A 17761-nucleotide genomic window follows, 5' to 3' on the forward strand; every position below is an offset into this window, starting at 1 on the left:
TGAATAAGAGCTCAAGGGTTTTTATTTACACTAAAAGCAAGCTGCAAGCTCTAAACGGGTAGGGCTGTACTGACCCTGTCACACAGCAGGCATCCGGTGCAGAAACTTCTTAAACCACAGATAGGATGTAGCAGCACACAGCCCGTACCTGGGGTAGAGAACAGAAACATAAAGCTGTCAAGCTGCACACAGGGGGAGGCAGGGGGAGGGCCAGGGCCAGGGCCAGGGCCAGGGGGACTGACCAGGTAATGATGTACTGCATGTGCTCGTTCCGCAGGGTGACTCTGGTTTGCCCTCCAATGGGTCCTCCAGGGACAGTGCTCTCTGTAGAGACAGTGGGCTCCTGTGACTCATGAGGTCTTTGCCTAGAACCTACTTGCCCCTCTGTTCCTCCTTTTCCCAAGGTATCCCAGTTTTCTCTGCTAAGGCCCACCCGACCCTGCCCCTCCAGTGCTGGGGCTGGAAGTTGGCCAGGAAGCAAGGGTGTAGGGATATCTCCACAGCAGCCTGGGGTGGGCCACAACATACTGAAGTCTGCATCAATGAAAACAGGGTCCGCGCCTGTGGTCCTGGCCATGGCCTCCAGATCCCGGTAGTGCCAGTGGTTCCTTTCAGGGTTGTTCTCGGGGACAAAGGGCTTCCTGGTTTCTGTCAGCCTCACCACCCCAGTTAGGTCCATTTCTCCCTCAACCTACAAAGTGTGAGGCAGTGCTTTATTGGAGGCCAGGTGACAAAGGCCCTTACAAGAACAGCCTGCCCTTCCATTACCTGGCCTGTCTGCCGGGTCTCCGGATTCACCTTCTTTCTGGGGACAAATCCTCTGTTTACCAGGATGGTAACTCTAGTGTAAAGAAAGTGTTGCTTCAGGTGGGGAAGGGTTTTTACGCAAGGGTAATTGTTAATGGCCTCTCTGGAAGGGACTTCAGCATCAGTGAATTTTGCCCCCTGGACTGACAAAGCTCCCTACCATCACTTCACCCCTGGGTGTTCCACTTTCTGGTTGCCCCACTATATAAGCATGGGGCAAACTCCTGTACACACAGTATCCAACCCCCACCCCCAGACCTACACTGGGAACCCCAGGGGGGCTAACAGAGCCTGGTGTTTTCATTTGCATGCATGTTTTCCCTTCGCCTGGAATGCTCTAAGTGCTGCGGTGCAGTAGCCCCTGGGCAGCGCTCCCAGCTTCGGCTCCTCCCTGTTGCACCCCTCCTGCTGGACCACAGCAGCTCTGTATGTTGGTCCCTGGGCTTTCTGGGGGAGGGGCTGTCAGTAACTTCACTTCCCCTTCGGTTTCACATCCAGATCCTACTCAGGAGATAGCTAAGAAGGTTGTGAGTGTCAGAACTGGCAATTTCAAACTTAGAGCTAGAGCTTGTTGGGTATTTTGGATCCCCAGGGTCTTACCAAGGTCAGCGGTTGAGATGGACAATAAAAATCCAGTTGTTCTGCCAAGCCAGCCAGCACCCAGTGTGACCTACTCACCCCAGGTCAGTGCAGTGGAAGGGGGTAACTACAAAGGCCCCGCTCTCAGTTGAAGAAGAGATCCGGCCGGCCTCCCGGGCAGGGTCCACCATGGTCCGGGGCATTATGTAGAGCTCCTTGGAGTGGTCAAAGTGCCCCTTAACCTTCACTGGCCGATACTCCAGGTTCTTGAGCTCCACTGGGCTACGAGGAGATAAGAGCTGTGGCAAATAAATCCCCTTCCCGGGGTTGCAAATGAGCAGACGACTAAGGATAAGACGCAAAGGGGAGGGGGGGGGGTCCAGTGGAGACCACTGAATCATAGGGTGTGCCCTGGAAGGGGTGGCCCTCAGCTCTAGCCCTGATACCACGTGGGAATATAGATTTGTGCTGGCAAAGTGAAATACAGTGTAGCTTCCTATATGAATATTTTCCATAAAAGTAATAAAATGACCCACATTTGCCATCTGCAAGGCAAATATGGCAATGTGTTCTCTTTGTTAAATGTCCATGTCACTCTAAGCGCTTTCAAATGAGGGAGAGAAGACAGCCGGACCATTTAGAGCACTCTTCACTACTACCATGCTCATGGTGAGCCCTACATGATCCACTGCACTCACCCACTAGCTAAGAATCCCTGCTACAGGGGCTGTCAGCTAAGGGATCACTCAAGATCTGAAAGAGGCTGAAACCCAGCATGAAAAATGATGTCCCAGGAGACATCTGCTGTCAACAGCAAGGCCTGCAAGATTGATCCTGAGGGCTCCTGTCTGAGGTGAGGGACATGACAGGACTGAGCAGAAACCAGGCCCCGGTTGGAAGCCACACTCACTCTGCAGGCAGAGGGATGGGCTCAGCCATAACTCTAGACTCTAATTCTGCAATCAGTTTCAGCTTCCATTTCCGGCGCTGGACCTACAGAAACACAGTTTAAGCCAGGCAGAGGGCAGCAGGACCAAGGGCTCAGGGCTGCTGGCGCTAGTCGCCAGTCTTTACCTGCCATGTCCCCAGGCCAAAGGCGGTCACAGGGATGAGAAGCAGCAACCACTGGAGGACGGAGTCGTCTGCTTTTGTGGCAGGCGCTTCTGCTGCAGAGCTGCCACACCTGCTTGGCATCCATGCCACCCCTAAGGAAGTTTTACAACACTGCCATGTTCAGAAGCCATAAAACACACAGCACTGAGCAGCCAACTCCTCAGAGGCTCCACTCATGCAGCCCCAAGGATGCCGAAGAGGGAGCAAACAAAAACTTGCTGTCGGGCCAACCTGCAGCACCTGTGTCCAGCACGTTTGTGAGTGAACAAATGACAATCAGCACTCACTGCTGGCTCTACCATCAACCAGGACCACGTAAGCACCGCAGGACTTTTGTGTGTGTGTGTGTGATGCTGGGGATTGAACTCAGGGCCTTTGAGTTCCCTAACCCTAACCCTACATCCCCAGCCCTTTTATTTTTACTTTGAAACAGGATCTCACTAAATTGCTAAATTTCCCAGGCTGAGCTCAAACTTGCAATCCTCAAGCGTCAGCTTCCCACCCTTGCTGGGATCGCAAACGGGCTCCACCACGCCAGGCTTACTTCAGACTCAAGAATGTGCTGTGGGTCCTAGCGCACTGATCTGCACAACTACTCATTTATTCATCCATTTAAGACGCAGGTACAGTTAACAAGAAGCTCGGCCAGGCACTGGCGACTTTGTGCCACACTGAAAGAATCGTGTCATAAACTCAGAGCAGTGGCTTATGGAACTCTAAGCCACTCGCTTCACTGTGCGCCGTAAATGCAGAGAAGGGACAAAGTACACAGGAGGAACTTGAAGCTTTCAAGTCCCGTGAGCCTGCCGGGCCAGAAGCCGCCCGGGCTGTTGACCAAGTCCTGCTGACCGCCCAGGCAGCCGATGCCAGGACTGTGGACGCAGAGGCAGCCCGTCACCCGGTGACCCGCGGCGCTGTCCTCCAGTCTCTCCGCGCCCCCCCACTCCGAGCCCGCGCGCCCTGCTCACCTGGGCGCGAGGTGACCCCGAGGACACTCCGGGAGGCGCCGGCCTGCGGGGATGCGACGGCTGGCTGAGCTCCCACCCGACCTCGCGCCCCCTCCGCGCCCCCCTCTGGACCCCCCTCCAGGCCCCCCTCCGCGCCCCACTGCGCCTCCACTCACCCGCCCCACGCAAGCCGCGCGGAGCAGCCCCGCCGCCCGCAGCCCCAGCATCCGAGAAGCCACTGCCGCCATCGTTCCCCGCGCTGGGGATCGCTTCCGGGGTCAGGGACTGTGCTTCCGGGGCGGGGCGCCTACTTCCGGGCACCTCCCACGCCTCCTTGCCGGGCGTCCGGTAGGTCTTGTCATGGGCGATCCGTCTCAAGCCGTGCAGGCTTTCCTGAGCCAACACCCGAGCCTGCGGCTGCTTCCTGGCGCCAATAAGGTCCGCACCGGGAGGAGAGGGGAGCGAAGAGACGGGGACCAGGCAGGGCGCAGGGGGAGCGGGGGACCCCGGCGCCCTGACCCACCCTCGGCCGCCTCCGCAGGTGCGCTGCTCCCTGACTGGCCACGAGCTGCCCTGCCGCTTGCGCGAGCTGCAAGTCTACACTGGCGGCAAGAAGTACCAGCGGCTGGCGCGCGCCTCCCCGGCCTTCGACTACGCGGAGTTCGAGCCACACATCGTGCCCAGCACCAAACAGCCGTAGGTGGCCGGCGCGCCCTAACCGGGCCTGAGATAGGGTCCCCTCCGCCACGGGGCCCCCGGTGTGGCCGCAGCATGTGGCTGGGCCGCCGTCGGAGGGAGGAGGTGGTGGCAGAGCGCCCACGCTCGAGCCTCCGCGCCCAGGGCGTCTCCGCGTGTGCTCGCCCAGCAGCGGCGTCAGGCTGCTGCGCCTGCCTTTCCGGCGAGAGCGAGGTCACAGTCCGGCTGGGTCAGTGGTCTGCGCCCAGCCGTGATGGAGAATTGTTTCTGCATCTTTTAAAATCGATGGTCTGGCCACATCACCCCGTCCTCAGCACTCGGGCGGTCCCGCTTGGAGCCACGCGGACCTCTGTGCGCCCGCGCACCTCCTGCACACCGCACCGCTCTCCTTGCCCCGCAGGCACCAGTTGTTCTGCAAACTCACCCTGCGGCACATCAACAAGTCCCCAGAGCACGTGCTGCGGCACACCCAGGGCCGGCGGTACCAGAGAGCGCTGCGAAAGTGTAAGTCACCCTGGCCGCCACAGAGGCACGGGCCTCTGACTCCTGTCACTTTCCCTCGGCCAGAGCACGGCTCCTTGTCACCCTTCTTCGGTCCCACGGTGATGATGCATCTGCCCGGCGCCGGCACAGGGAGGGGCGCCACGACCCCTGGCCTCACGGAGTTTCCCATGGGGATCTGTGCAGAGCCAGATTCTGGCTGGGGAGGAAGTGTGCTTTGCAATTGGTGGTGTGGTGCGTGCATGCACAGGCAAGAGGCCTGCCCTCGACCAGAGGGCTGGGAGGCTCTGTGGGGCGCTTTCCAGGCCCAGGGGCTGTGCTCTGGGGAGAGGACACGGCCGTGGTCCTGTGAAACCATGGTCAAGACCGAGACTGACATGGCATGCACGGCCTGCAGAGGATGGAGGGGACATGGTGGTGCAGCCGTGCGGGGGAAGGGATGGTGCTTTCGAGGTCAGAGGGGAAGATAAACCACCCTCAGCCATTTGGTGGGTACAGAAAGGAAGGTGGCTAAAGAGTGGCGACGGGGAGTGGCCAGAGGCCAGGCTAGGTGTGCAGGCTGCCAGGGACTGCACTGCCTCTGCCCTGCCTGGGTAGGTGCAGACCAGGTTGGTTTGAGGATGGGAAGATGGGGAGAGGGGCCTACACGTTTCTCGCCCCCAGGAACAGACGTGCAGCCAGGTCCCCCTGACAGGTGTGAGCACCAAGACGACACTCCTCTGGTTCCTGGAGCCCACACTTGCAGGGTTGAGCTCCAGCAGCCTGCGGACACAAGGGACAACAGGGGGACCCCAGGAAGGGCCTTCCACAAAGCGGACGTTTGTCCCGGCTCGCAGGCTCCAAGCCCGGGAGCCACCAGGGCCAAGCAGCCAGCCAGCTCTCACGGCTCTCAGGCCTGGCCCACGTGGCACTGGGGAGGACTTCTGTCTGCAGGTGACAGGCTTATGTGGCTTTCATGCCAGCCTCCCTGTACAGCGCCCCCAGCCACCTGATTGCAGCCTGGCCAGGTGCCCACTGCACTCAGCTGGTGCCCATCCTGTAAAGTGGGGGCTGGTGCTGGCAGGGTGCACACAGGGACCAGGGCGTGGTGGGCCCCAAGTGAGCCAGCTTGTCCCCCAGATGAGGAGTGTCAGAAGCAAGGGGTGGAGTTCGTTCCTGCCTGCCTGCTGCACAAGCGGAGGAGGGGAGACCAGATGAACGGGGACAGGCCGCCGGGTCTGAGGGACACCTTCTGGCAGCCAGAGTCCAGTGACGAGGAGACAGCCCAGAGCGACGACAGCATGACAGACCTGTACCCACGTAAGTGCAGGCCTGTCCCCGCAGCTCCAGGCCCTGGCCCGCCCCTCTGGTCCTGTGCCGCCCTCCCTGCTAGGTGTCCTGCTGTCCTGGCCCTGGCAGCCGCCCTCATCCACCCCTGTAGAGAGCACTGCTTCACCCACAGCCTCAGCCCTGTGCCTGTTCTAGCCGAGCTGTTCACCAAAAAGGATGGACGAGGGCCTGAGAACGAAGGCTGCACCGATGACTTTCTGACAGACCAGGAGGAGGAGGATCCAAGGCCCCCAGGAGGGAAGTGCCCCAGGGGCAGGACGGAGATGGAAGTGGCCCATGAGCAGATCCCTAAGCGCAGGAAGGTAAGCTGTTGCCTCTGGCTGCCAGGGATAGTGATAGATGCCTATAATCCTGGCACTTGGGAGGCTGAGGCAGGAGGCTCACCACAAGTTCAAGGCCACCCTGAACTATATAATAGCAAACCCATCTCAGAAAAAAAAAAATCCAGAATTTTTTTTCACAAGTGAAATCCTATGTGACATTTAAGTAAAGCTGAAGCAGAAGGCACTGAGGGGAAGGATGCTCTCCAGGAGCACGGTCCACACCTCTGGTTTCAAAGGACAAGGACATGTGGGTCCTGTCCCTCCCACCCCCCAGTTGTAGTGGGTATGGCCGTGGCCCAGGAACCCAGAGGAAGGGGCCTGGTTCCACACAGCAACTTTCTGTCCTCCATGGGAAAGGGGAGGTGTCAGGTCTTCACTGCAGAGGGCAGAGCCGTGGCAACAGGAGCCCTTTCCCACTCCACACACTGAAGAGAACCAGTGGTGGGGAGCAGCCCTCCTTGGGCTAGCAGGCAGCACATGGATAGAACACCCTGAGGGACCAGCAGTCATAACTGAGTTCTCTGCTCTGCCGCAGGTGCAGCAGGGCTCGCTGACCAAGAAGCGCAAGAGCCGGCACCACCGCCCCAAGAGCCTGGGCTCCTTCAAGCAGGAAGGCTAGGAAGGACCACAGAGGCGGCCTTCGGTGTCCTCGGAACTGTGTCCCGATGCTCACTGCGCAGGGCAGGGCGGGGTGGTCTGCGTTGCACCCCATGCTCCCGAGGCCTTGGGTGAGGCCGAGCTGAGCAGCTTGCCACTGCACCCCAGGCTGACACCACCGTGGGACTGTGCCACATACACAAATGCCATTATTTATTTTGATGTTTCCAAAAAATCAAAACGTTTTCAAACACAACTAAGATATAAAATACAGCATAAAAATGAGATTTATACCTATTCCCACATAAAGCAAAAGCATTGTCAGAAACTGTTTTGCCAAAACCAATGGATAGGCCCAATCCCCACCCCCAGGCCACAGACAAAGTTGGCCTCATGTGCACTTGGCTCTGGGAGCGGCTTCCCACAACTCCCAACCCACAGGCCCTGGAGAAACACTGTCTGATGGGACTGTCCCATCACCGTGTTCGTGGGGAAGAGGCATGTGCAGTGTCCGCGTCATCACAAGGTACAGGCCCTGTGGCCTGATGCCATTGCTAGATCTGGGCATGGGAGAGTTTGTGCCAATCAGAGGCAAACACTGAGGGACAAGTGTCAACTGCTAAAGGGGTCACTACTGTCCCCTCAGGGCAGGTGACTAGCTCAGGGCTGGCCTATGGTGGCCGTGGAGATGCACCTTGGCTGTAAATGTGGGGTTAGCAGCCATGGTCCCTCCAAGTCTGTGCATCTGGTCAGTTTTCCCAAGAGGCCGGGGAGTCCTTGAGAGGCCCCAGCCACCCTGTGGCATTTGCTACCATGCAGATGAGTGGAACCACAGCAACAGACCCCTCCCCCTAAAAAGAGGACACAGTGTAAGGCAATGTTAGAAAACTTTAAATACAGGATCAAGACCAAATCGGTAAGGCATCACAACTGTGAGACGATCTTGGACAAAACTGGAGCAAGCAACAGCCTCGGGGACAGTGACTTGGCTGCTGGGGTGTCCAGGCCTGGCTCTGAAGGTCAAGTGAGGTAACTGGGCTGAGCCCTCTGCGGCCACTGCTCCGCAAGCCGATTCAATGTCAGGGTCAGCCATCTCGCCTGCAGCCTCCTGACCAGCCCACCGGGCCCCCAGCCCCAGAGCAGCAGCTCCCCAGGGGCTTGTTTGTGGCCCCTGCCGTAAGCCACTATACCTCTGGGGTATCTGTCACCCAGGACCAGTGCCCAGCTGAGCATGTGAATGTGTGACTACATCACCAGCAGCCTCGGTCGCTCCTCCAATACTGCATCGCTCCCTGGCTGCGGAGTTCTTAAGAGGTCTTCAGTGGCTGAGCTTAGAGTAACTACAGCTCAAGGGCAGAGATGGTGCTGCGGCCTGGTGTGGTTCTGGGCCAGGGAGCGTCACTGTGTGGGAGATGTCGGGAAGGACCATCCCAAACATGTAGTTTGAGCAAAAAATGTAAACTGAAGAAACAAGGGAGACTGCTCTGAATGATAAACATTGTCTGCTCAGTACAGCTGGAAGGCCCTCACCCCAAAAGGACTCAAAACCAGGGCTGGGGGACTGACTGTCCATCCAGCTAGCCAGCACTCAACAGTCAGTACCAGACTGGTTCCAGAGCAGACTTTCCCATTGGTTTTCAGGTGTCTGCAAATAAAGTTCTCAAAACATCGGTGCCTTTACCAAGGGAAGGGAGGGGGAGGACACAAATGCTGGCAGCTTCTCAGCTCCACCCTGAACCAGTCCTGATGGCTGGGTCTTGGCCAGGTAGGGCAGGGGCCTGCTTGTTACCACTCCTTCTTCTTCTCATCCATGGAGACTCCCCCGGGGCCCAGAGCCACCACCAGGAGCAAGCCTCCAATCACTGACATCGTCTGGAAGAAGTCGTACTTGAGGAAGTCATGCATGGGCTTATAGGCGGGAATGGTCCAGAAGGCATTGACGTACACGTTGATGGCAAACAGCCAGATGACAAGAGTCAAAGCCGCCAGCTTGGTTTTAAAACCAATGGCCACTAAGATCATCAGCGCCGTACCCACAATGTTCTGGACGATCTGCACAGGATGAAAGGTAAGACGCGGGAAGTCAGTGTCAGTGAGAAAGCTGCATGGAATTTATAAACATGGTCCTGTGGCCCCAAGTCACCAAGGCTGCAGTGCCAGGCTGACGTGACCACCATGGCGGACAGCAAGAAACACATGGGACCAGACAAAGCCATTCAGTCAGTGTGAAAGGTTGGGGAAAGAACAGACCCCTGAGGAATGGGCTGTGACTTACCAAGATGAACTCCAGGGCTGGCCTCACTCCAGCCAGTGTCCAGGCTAGAAACACCTTCCCCATGGTGCCACGCCCACCCAGGCCCCTCCACCTTAACACTGCACATACAGTGAACCCACTCAACTGAGGCTCCAGAGGAGTCAAAGGAGCTTGCAGAAAGGGCAGTGGGCCTTGGATTCTACCTGCCAGGAGCCAGCTCCTACTGCACATGAGACAGATGGGGCTTGTTTGCTTGAGATAAAAGGGCCACTTCCTGTGCCCAGGCTGTGTTCAGGCCCAGCCAGTGCCCTCGGAGCAGGCAGCAGTACTCACAGAAAAGAAGCTGGCGTCCAAGTGGAGGAGAGTCATGAACATCAAGACCAGCAGCACGCGGCCTCCAAGCTGCATGTACTGCTTAGGGGAGCTCTCCCGCATGGTGGGGACACCCGCGAACATGCTCCTCCCTTCCGAGCGGGACTCTGCTAGGAGCAGCAGCAAGCCCCCTCCTAGGGCCAGGTTCCTGAGGAACAGAATGAGGCTAGAAGCTGAAGCTCATCAAGCACCTGCCCGCCAGACCAGACTGAGAAGAGAGCCCCGTGCCGTGCTCAGCAGCACCAGCCTCCCCAGCCACACCAACCACGGGGGCTGTCTGCATGCAACTGGAACCCAGTCAGGTCTCCATTTCCTGCTGAGAGACCCCAGCAGCCCTCAGTCCTCACGCCCATGCCAGGCACCCGGGTCCGGAGAGCTGCACTCTAGCCACCCTGCCGGCCTGGGGCAGGCTTTGTGACACCACTATGAAGTCTGCTCCCCAGAGGCACAGGGTACACGTGGAGGTTTCCTCCAGCCAACAGTGCGGGGCAACATACAGGCAGGAGGAGGTACACAAAAACTCGCTGCTCAGAGCACACCTACCTCATCAAAAACTTCAGGTCCCACAAAATGCTGTAGGCGATCGTCTGAGGGAATACAGAAGTAAATCAGGGTTTTCAAATGCGTGCCCATAGACTTAATGATGATACTGGTAGTTTACCCAGCAGAGGGAGAATATAAAATACACTGTAGGACACCGAAGACAGACCCACACTCAGCAGTCTGGTTCACCACTTCTCAGTACGGTGTGGACTTGCACCTGTTTAACCTAGACAAGGGGACTTCTTGGAGACCACTGGCCTGGATTAAACAGCCCACTGTGCATGTTTCCTTCTGGCTAACTGGGCACTGCTGCTCAGGCAGGAAAGTGATCAGCAGTCAGTGTCCTGGCTGCAGCGATCCATGCTATCCATACCCATCACAGGGCATGTACTGAAAGGAATGAAAGAGCACCCAGTGCCCTGTGCTGGCTCCTGCTTGGGCACCAGCCTGTACAGCCGACTTGGGCAGCTGCTCCTGCCTGTATGAGGAGGACACCTTAGCATTTCCCTGAAGACAAAAGCGGCTATAGGCAGCCGGACACCCAGGGCTGAAGGGAGAACACTGAGCCCAACACTCATCTCTACCGGAGCAAGAGTCCTGGCCATGCACCCCACGGCCCCACAGTGCTGACTAAAGCGAGACCCGCCCCACGCCCCACATACCTGCAGCGCTATGATTCCGAAAAGCCCGAAGCAGGCATATTGCACAAAGTTCCTGCTCAACACCAGGACACAGCCAGCTGGAAAGAACAGCAAGGGTTGGGGACACAGCATGGTATACTGCACCTCATCTGGTTCTCTGGCCCAGCCATGGCTGATCTACCTCCCAAGCCAACAGCGACTTCTAGGAGAGTTACTGACAGGCGAGGCCTACCCACAGCAAGAAAGACACCGGCACAGGGACAGCCTCAGTCTAGAGCGCGATGCCTTGCTGTCCCGATGTACCAGCGCCGGCCACACAGAGGTACGTATCTGCTCTGCTCTCCCACAGCAGCTCAGAGCAGGCTGGCAAGCACACACCTTTCTAACTCAGAAGCGTGCAAAGGAGGGAGGCTGCCAGCAGATGGGGGGCAGCCAAGAGCACAAGCCCAGAGGCCCTGATAGCCTTCTGCATTGAGCCAAGCCCTCTTTAGCCTCTGGATCCCTCCTTTGCCTGCTATAGCCACCCTTTCTCTAGAATCCCCTGCTTGGGGCACTCACAACAGGGACTGTGCTTGATTCCTTCAGAAGCACCAAAGCAGGGAGCCTGGACTGAGTACCAAGCACCGACTAAGTGCTCACAGACAAACCCTGGCCAGCATGGCCACCCGGCTGCGGAACCTCCGGATCACCAATAGCCTTGCTCGCTCTGGGCTGCGTGCAGGTCGTGCAGGGATGGGAGGCCTTGAGGGAGGATGGTGAGGCTTTGCGCCACTTACTCAGCTGTCCCAGCAGGTTGAGGAACACGAAGGACGAGGCCAGCAGGTAGCCACAGCTCCAGGTGGTGTCAATGTAGTCTCGCTGCTCGCCCCACTGGAACCACATGCGGATGCCGTCCTCCAGGAAGGTGCTGATCAGGCAGAGGCGAGCCACGTGCGGGAGGTACTGCTTCGTGACGCGCAGGAACTGCAGGGCCAGAGACCAGGGGTGAGGGGCCGCAGGCTAGAGCCCCAGCTCACAGCCACACACCCCTGTGGGTACAGCACCCAGGTAACTACATGAGTGCTCGCCAGCCCAGCACCTTCCCAGGAGGACCTGGGTACGCCAGCACCTGTTCCCAGGCATTCCCTGTAAGTGTGGACACACATGACAATCCAAGCTCAGGCCCATGGATAGTCGGTACTGGGTGGGCCCGGCACTAACCCCACAGGGTGATGTCTGCAACACTGTGACACTGTTTCCCCCCGCCCCTGCACAGCACCATCAGTCAGCAGCTACCACCTTCAAAGATGGACCTGCCACGAGACACACCCTTCCACGCTCAGTCAAGTGCATTAACAAGTAGGAATCACAGGAATGCACTCTTCAGCCATGCCACCTCGCATCGACATTCGGGGCTAAGCAGCACAGCACTGCTAACCTCCACCCACGAGATGACATTAGCAGCTCCCCTGCCCCCAACTGTAGCACCAAAATGCCTCTGCCGTTGTCAGGTGTCCAGCTCATCATGTTAGAAGTGGGCAAACAAGCCCAGAGGGCACAGGGCTTCACGAGAGGGGACAAACGGGGCTGACCTACACGGCCCTGCCCACCACATGCACCCCACGGCCCCACAGTGCTGACTAAAGCGAGACCCGCCCCATGCCCCACCACTATGTTCTGCCTCCAGGCAGAACAAGGGGCCTGAGCCTGGGGCTGCAGGCTCAGCGGGACACTTGTTTACATTTCTAGTTACCCTTGACTGTCCCAAGCATCATGAGGATAACTTGTGAACACCAATGAACTGCAAGTGTGTAAAATCACTGCATGATATGGGGGGGGAAATCACCCTCCTGGCTTCCTTCTGTGGCTATGAGTCAGGCCATCTGTGATGGGCTGATTAGGAAGCCAGTGCGTCCTGCAGGAGCCAGGTCAAGTGTCATGCTGGTGTATGCCACGTACTTCTCCCTTATGCCCTTCAGAGCTCAACTACAGGGTGAAAGAAATCCAATGATAACATGGCAGGCCCTTGGGAGAAAGATCAGGGACCTGCCCCCAGGACAGACACGTCAGGGAGAGTCTAAAGGGCAGAGTCTGCCTGTCCCAGGGCAGCCGAGTGAATGTGGGTCAGGCGGCCCTCCTAGGCTGACTGCGACCGTTGCTGAAGTAGGAGGAGGAGCACAGAAGAGGCTTCCTCAACCTTCAGCATCTTCACAAGTCGCCCCACAGCTGCTGTGCACCTGGTGGCACCTGGGCCCTCGGCCCACTCGGCCCACAGAGGGTGCCCTGGCTTGGCTAGCGTTGCAGAAGGGCTCCCTGTGCCCATTCCTATCACACTGACCGAGCCTGAGCCCTATGTCAAAATCCACACACTTACTCAGAAGTCAGGGACAGACACACAGCCACAGGATCGGCCAGGTGGGCATGGGAGGAGCACAGTAAAGACTTAGTGCCTGTGTTCTAACTGTCCCGACAGTGACCAGAGAGGAGCTCTGTGGCTGGGGGTGAACTGGCTGAACTGCTACCCTGTACAAAGTGAGACAGCTCAATGAATGGCTGCCAAGATATGCTATAATTTGCAAAAAAAGAAAAAAAAGATATGCTGCAATTTGCAGTCAAAAAACCTGTAAGCGGCCGGGCATATAGCTCAGTGACACAATGCCTGCCTGGCAAGGGCAAGATCCTGAGTTCGATTCTCAGTACAAAAAAAAAAAAAAGAAAACCTACAAGCAGAGGAGAAAGGGAAGGAAAAAGACTTGCCTTACAAAATAACCAGAAAAAGCCAAGCGTGCTGGCACATGCCTGTAATGCACTTGGGAGGCTGAGGCAGGAGGATCGTTGTGAGTTCGAGATCAGCCTAGGCTACAAAGTGAGTTCAAGGCCAGCCTGAACTACATAGTGAGACCTTGTCTCAAAGAGACAAAAAAAAAAAACCAGGCACAGTGGTACACACCGGTTCTAGCACTTGTGAGGCTGAGACAGGAGACAGGAAGAAGAGAAAAGAAAAAAGGCAAGGCCCCAGACATCCCTGGCTGAGTTTTAGGGCCCCATGGGAAATACACACACACACACACACACACACACACACACACACACAGTGACCTAGCAGGTCTAGGGAGAGCTGGCACCACACACTGCCTAGTTTCTGCCTCACGACTCTAGTACTCTCCAAATGCCAAGTGACAGTGTAATCACCAGGTTGGGGAAGAGATAACTGACATTATCAGGGTGGCTCCTGATCAGCCCCACTCCAGGGAAGACCTGAATAGCCCTGCTAGCGACACCACGCTTCACCTGGTCTGCAGCTGGGGAAAAGCAGGTGCCAGGAAGGAGCCACTCCCCCAGGCTAGGCAGGCGTGGGGCCGCCCGGGTGTGGACCCCCAAGGCAGGAGACACAGACACCAGAGGTGTTCTGACTTGCCTCCCCTGACAGCAGCAGGCAGCTCGCCAGCATGATTACATAGGCTGTGCCTACAGGTGAGCACCCGCAGTCCAAGGCTAGAGTCAGACCCTCCCTGAGCCCACAACCAGCACCAAGCAGCTCATTTGCCAGGAACAGCCTTCGAGATCGAGGCCGTGGTTAAAAACCTCCTGATGAGTCGGCTGCTCTTAATTGGACGTCTGGGTCAAGAGGATTACAGAGGCATAGACACCCATGGAAGGAGGGGCAGGCCAGCAGGCAGAAGACCCACACAGTGATTTGCTTTGGGGGGAAGCACAGAACTGCAGTTGTGAGCACTGGACTAGGCACGTCTCATGCGTGCCCACAGGTGCAAGGCAACAGCCCAGGCTGGCCATGAACACTGAACACAGAAAGCCTGTGACCCCAGCCCTTGTTCCAGGGGCAGGACAGGAGAGCAGGCAGTGGGAGCAGGCAGACAGCTGTGGGGAGGGGTCAGCCTCCTCCTCAGCCTCACCAGCCTGAAGACAGCACCCAGGCCCAGGAAGGGTCTGTCACGGGAGGCTGGCAGGGGCTGGAAATGCAGCTGTCCCTGACCTGACCCGAAGAGAGCACAGCCACCCGCCGCAGCTCCACCCGCATGGAGACCCCAGCCTTCTCTAGGTATTCAAAAAGGAGAGCAAGGACTCTGAGAAGGGAGGTCAGACCTCCTGATCGTCTCACGCCAGGGCTGCCCCATTCCAGGGCCCACAGGCCCACACACCCCAGGAAATGAGACCATGACTACTCCTGCACCAGGCAGAGCTGGGGCTGGAGGGGGAGCCAGTCACAACTCGAGAACCCCAGCAAGTGTCCCTTCCAGTGCTGCCCTGAAGGTTTCCACTCTGCCCATGCCAAGAGCCATGCGATACAGGACCACCCACCTGGCTTACTAAATATTCGAGTGTGGTAAGTGACCCAGGCCCCTGGCTGAGAGTCAGGGGTTATCTTCCGTCCATCTTCTGGGGGGCCAGTAACTTACAGCCTCCCTTATGGCCCTGCCTTACTCCACAGAAGGGCACACCATTTTTTCAAGATCCTGTTAAGACCAGTAAGCAGATGCTGGACATGGTGGTGCACACCTGTAATCCCGGGACTCAGACTGAAGCAGGAGGACTGCTGCAAGTTAGAGGCCAGTCTGGGCTACAGAGTGAGACCCTGTCTCAAAAAACCAAACCTAACTAAACACAAAAAGACCAGCAAGCAGCGAGGGAGTCAGCTTCCCACCTCTATGGCACAGGGCAGGAAGCCCCTTGGAAGGAGTGACAGAGCACAGACATGAGAGGGAACTGCTCAGGGAGCCCACACTGTCACCAGAACCTGCCTGCACCAGCGTGCCAGGCACATGATGTTAAGCACAAGCAGAACACTAATGCTGCATGAGGGGTCTGGGGGCCTTGCCTCGGCAAACCCCCAAGCCAGCTCTAGCTACTGGGATGGGACTAACTCTGCGCCCCAAGGACAGGTGAAAGTACCAGAGGCTTTTCTGTCACCCTGGAGATAGCCATCAGACAGAACCTATTAAACGCTAAAGTCTCTGGTTACCGGTGTGTGTGATCAGAGATGACACTCCACAATCTGTCCAGCAGGCAGTGAGCAGATTGCCCAGTTATAAGTTTCTGGCTCCTTCCAACCTGGCCTCTAATGGCCTGTGAATGCCCAGCTCTGCGCACAGCAGCCTCAGCACTTTCTCCAGAGCCTGGCTTCCAGGGAGCAAGAGGATACTATCCCTGGCTACCAAGGGCAGGAGCCTGATGCCAGGGGTGGAGATGCAGCTCAGAGGAGCCTGCCAGCGGACACCAGGCAGCACACTTCCCTACGGGCTGGCTGCCGCACAAAGGAAAGGCGGGAGGGAGGTGCCCGGTAACCAGACAAGGAGAGTGTAGGTCCCAGCAACCTCCCTGGGCTCTGGGAGTCAGGAAGGGCCAAGAGAAGGTGCAACAAGGCCTGCCCACTAAAGGCTGGTGTTCTTGTCATCGTAGGCAGAGACAAAGCTTTTTAGGTCTCAGCCTCAGCAGTCCAGACTCTATGGGACACCCTGTCACTTTCCTTTTGCTTCTGTTTTCTGAAGACAAGATTAGACAAAGTGGACATCATGTTAGCTGATGGTGACCTCCGTGACAGCCCCCCACTGTGTGGAGATCAGAACTTTCTCATTTACCTCTTCCTGTAGGCAGCTTTGTTTCAAATGTTGTGGGTGACTATCAAAGCCAAAGAGCCCCACCCCCCCACCCCCACTGGCTCAGGCTTTTCCCACAGGAAGTCAGCACTGCCCACGCCGGAGGGTCCTGACCCTGATTCAGAAGGGCAGCAGAGTCCTACCTCCCCAGCACCACAGAGGACAGAAAGGCCTGGCAGACCCAGACCCCGTCACTGCAGGTGACACACGCAGCAGTGTTTGGAAGGCCCTTCCTCCCCTCAACACCAGGCCCTGAAGCTGCTGCACAGAGCACCAGTCTAAGGGCTGGAGACCTGGGATTCTCCCTGGGCTGTGGTCACCGGCAAGCCCAGAGCCCAAGGGTGCCCGGCCCTCCCTTCAACAACGTGGTGGGTCTACCCTAGACTCTTCCAGCCCCAAGGTCCTGCCGCTTTCGAATAAAGCAAAGCCAAATATATGGAGGAAAAGAAGCCAGGATTACATAAAGAGACTGAACTTTTTCTTCACTAGGAAGTCATTCATTCGACAGTTGGCAGCAGCTCGACTGAGACATTATCTGGGTTGGGTTATGAAATTCACTTGCAAAACTCAGAGCTCTGGAGGCTGAAGAGCAAGTGTGCTCCGGCCTCACACTTCCCTGGGCAGAGGAGCCATCTGCTTCGAGAATCACTACTTGGGGAAGCAAAACTGGGTCACCCAAAATCGTGTCAATGAAAAAGGCCTACTTGATTCTTCGGAACTTTTGACAGGAACTGTTCTTGCAAGGAATAGTTCTTATGAAAAAATGTTTCAGGCTAATATCCCTTCTCTCCCCCAGTTAGTTCTAAAGTTCCAGTTCACAGGAAGGTGGTGCCCAAGGCCCCAGTGATGAGAACACAAGGGAAAGATGTCACCCACCAAGAGGCCCAGGGGCCGGAATGGTGGAAAGGCTTGTGTGCTCATTGATCCGAGTATGCTCAAAGCACGCACACGCGCACACACGCGCGCGCACACACTTCGAGGAAGGCTAGGCTCCGAGTCGGCTTAGTCAGTACACCCCCATAAAACTAAAAACTGAACCGTCACTACCTGTACCTGGGGCCCAGCCACACACAGGCGAAGCAAGGGAGGAAAGGCTGGCAGGGGGGCAGGCACAGCCCTGCCCACGGGCCTAATGAAGGCTAATTTGTAGAACTAACGGGCCACTTTCAGAAGTAAAAGACACACATTAAATACCCCACCGATTCTTCCGTCCGAGCTTAACCAAAGAGACGGGAACTGCGCCTCACTTTTCCGGGGTCCTAACAACGTCCCGCCGTCCTGGGCCTTCCCTGGCTCTGATGCCACCCGTGCACTCTGAAGGGATCCCCGGCAGGGACCCCGATGCCCCGGCCATCAGTGACCGGGGCAGAGTCCACGCGGGAGGGCGCGGACCCCGAGCCGCGCACCGGCGGAGCGGAGGGGGCTGCCCAGGGCCGGGGCCGGTGGGCAGGGCGCCCCCTTCCCC

General features: G+C 57.4%; 3 protein-coding genes across 6 annotated transcripts; 1 reads left to right on the forward strand and 2 right to left on the reverse strand.

The window, feature by feature from the left end:
• Positions 1-4: 4 nt before the first annotated feature.
• Positions 5-3734, reverse strand: Surf1 (surfeit 1). Of its 4 annotated transcripts, XM_005408431.2 has the most exons (9): positions 3623-3732; positions 3468-3510; positions 2461-2591; positions 2297-2379; positions 1486-1668; positions 769-841; positions 529-691; positions 243-324; positions 5-148 (listed from the first exon to the last, which is right to left on the reverse strand). In XM_005408431.2, the coding sequence occupies exons 1-9, from the start codon at positions 3692-3694 to the stop codon at positions 79-81; spliced, it is 900 nt and encodes a 299-aa protein (XP_005408488.1). In that variant the 5' UTR covers positions 3695-3732; the 3' UTR covers positions 5-78. The 4 variants fall into 4 exon arrangements, with proteins under 4 accessions (XP_005408488.1, XP_013362149.1, XP_005408490.1 ...); XM_013506695.1 differs by lacking the exon at positions 529-691 and having other exon boundaries at positions 3623-3734; XM_005408433.1 differs by lacking the exon at positions 2461-2591 and having other exon boundaries at positions 3623-3657.
• On the forward strand, positions 3733-7795 carry Surf2 (surfeit 2). Its single transcript, XM_005408430.2, has 6 exons — positions 3733-3884; positions 3988-4142; positions 4543-4646; positions 5763-5942; positions 6108-6274; positions 6831-7795. The coding sequence occupies exons 1-6, from the start codon at positions 3807-3809 to the stop codon at positions 6912-6914; spliced, it is 768 nt and encodes a 255-aa protein (XP_005408487.1). The 5' UTR covers positions 3733-3806; the 3' UTR covers positions 6915-7795.
• Positions 7766-11665, reverse strand: Surf4 (surfeit 4; the record flags this gene model as incomplete). The annotated part of the gene is given in 5 exon segments (XM_013506697.1): positions 7766-8944; positions 9480-9666; positions 10062-10105; positions 10724-10800; positions 11479-11665. Coding segments are annotated over 5 exon segments (762 nt in total), but the record flags the coding sequence as incomplete, so codon positions are not given.
• Between the last annotated feature and the right edge of the window lie 6096 nt (positions 11666-17761).

The sequence above is a fragment of the Chinchilla lanigera genome, unplaced genomic scaffold, assembly GCF_000276665.1.
Source record: "Chinchilla lanigera isolate Chin_1 unplaced genomic scaffold, ChiLan1.0 scaffold00112, whole genome shotgun sequence".
NCBI lineage: Eukaryota > Metazoa > Chordata > Mammalia > Rodentia > Chinchillidae > Chinchilla > Chinchilla lanigera.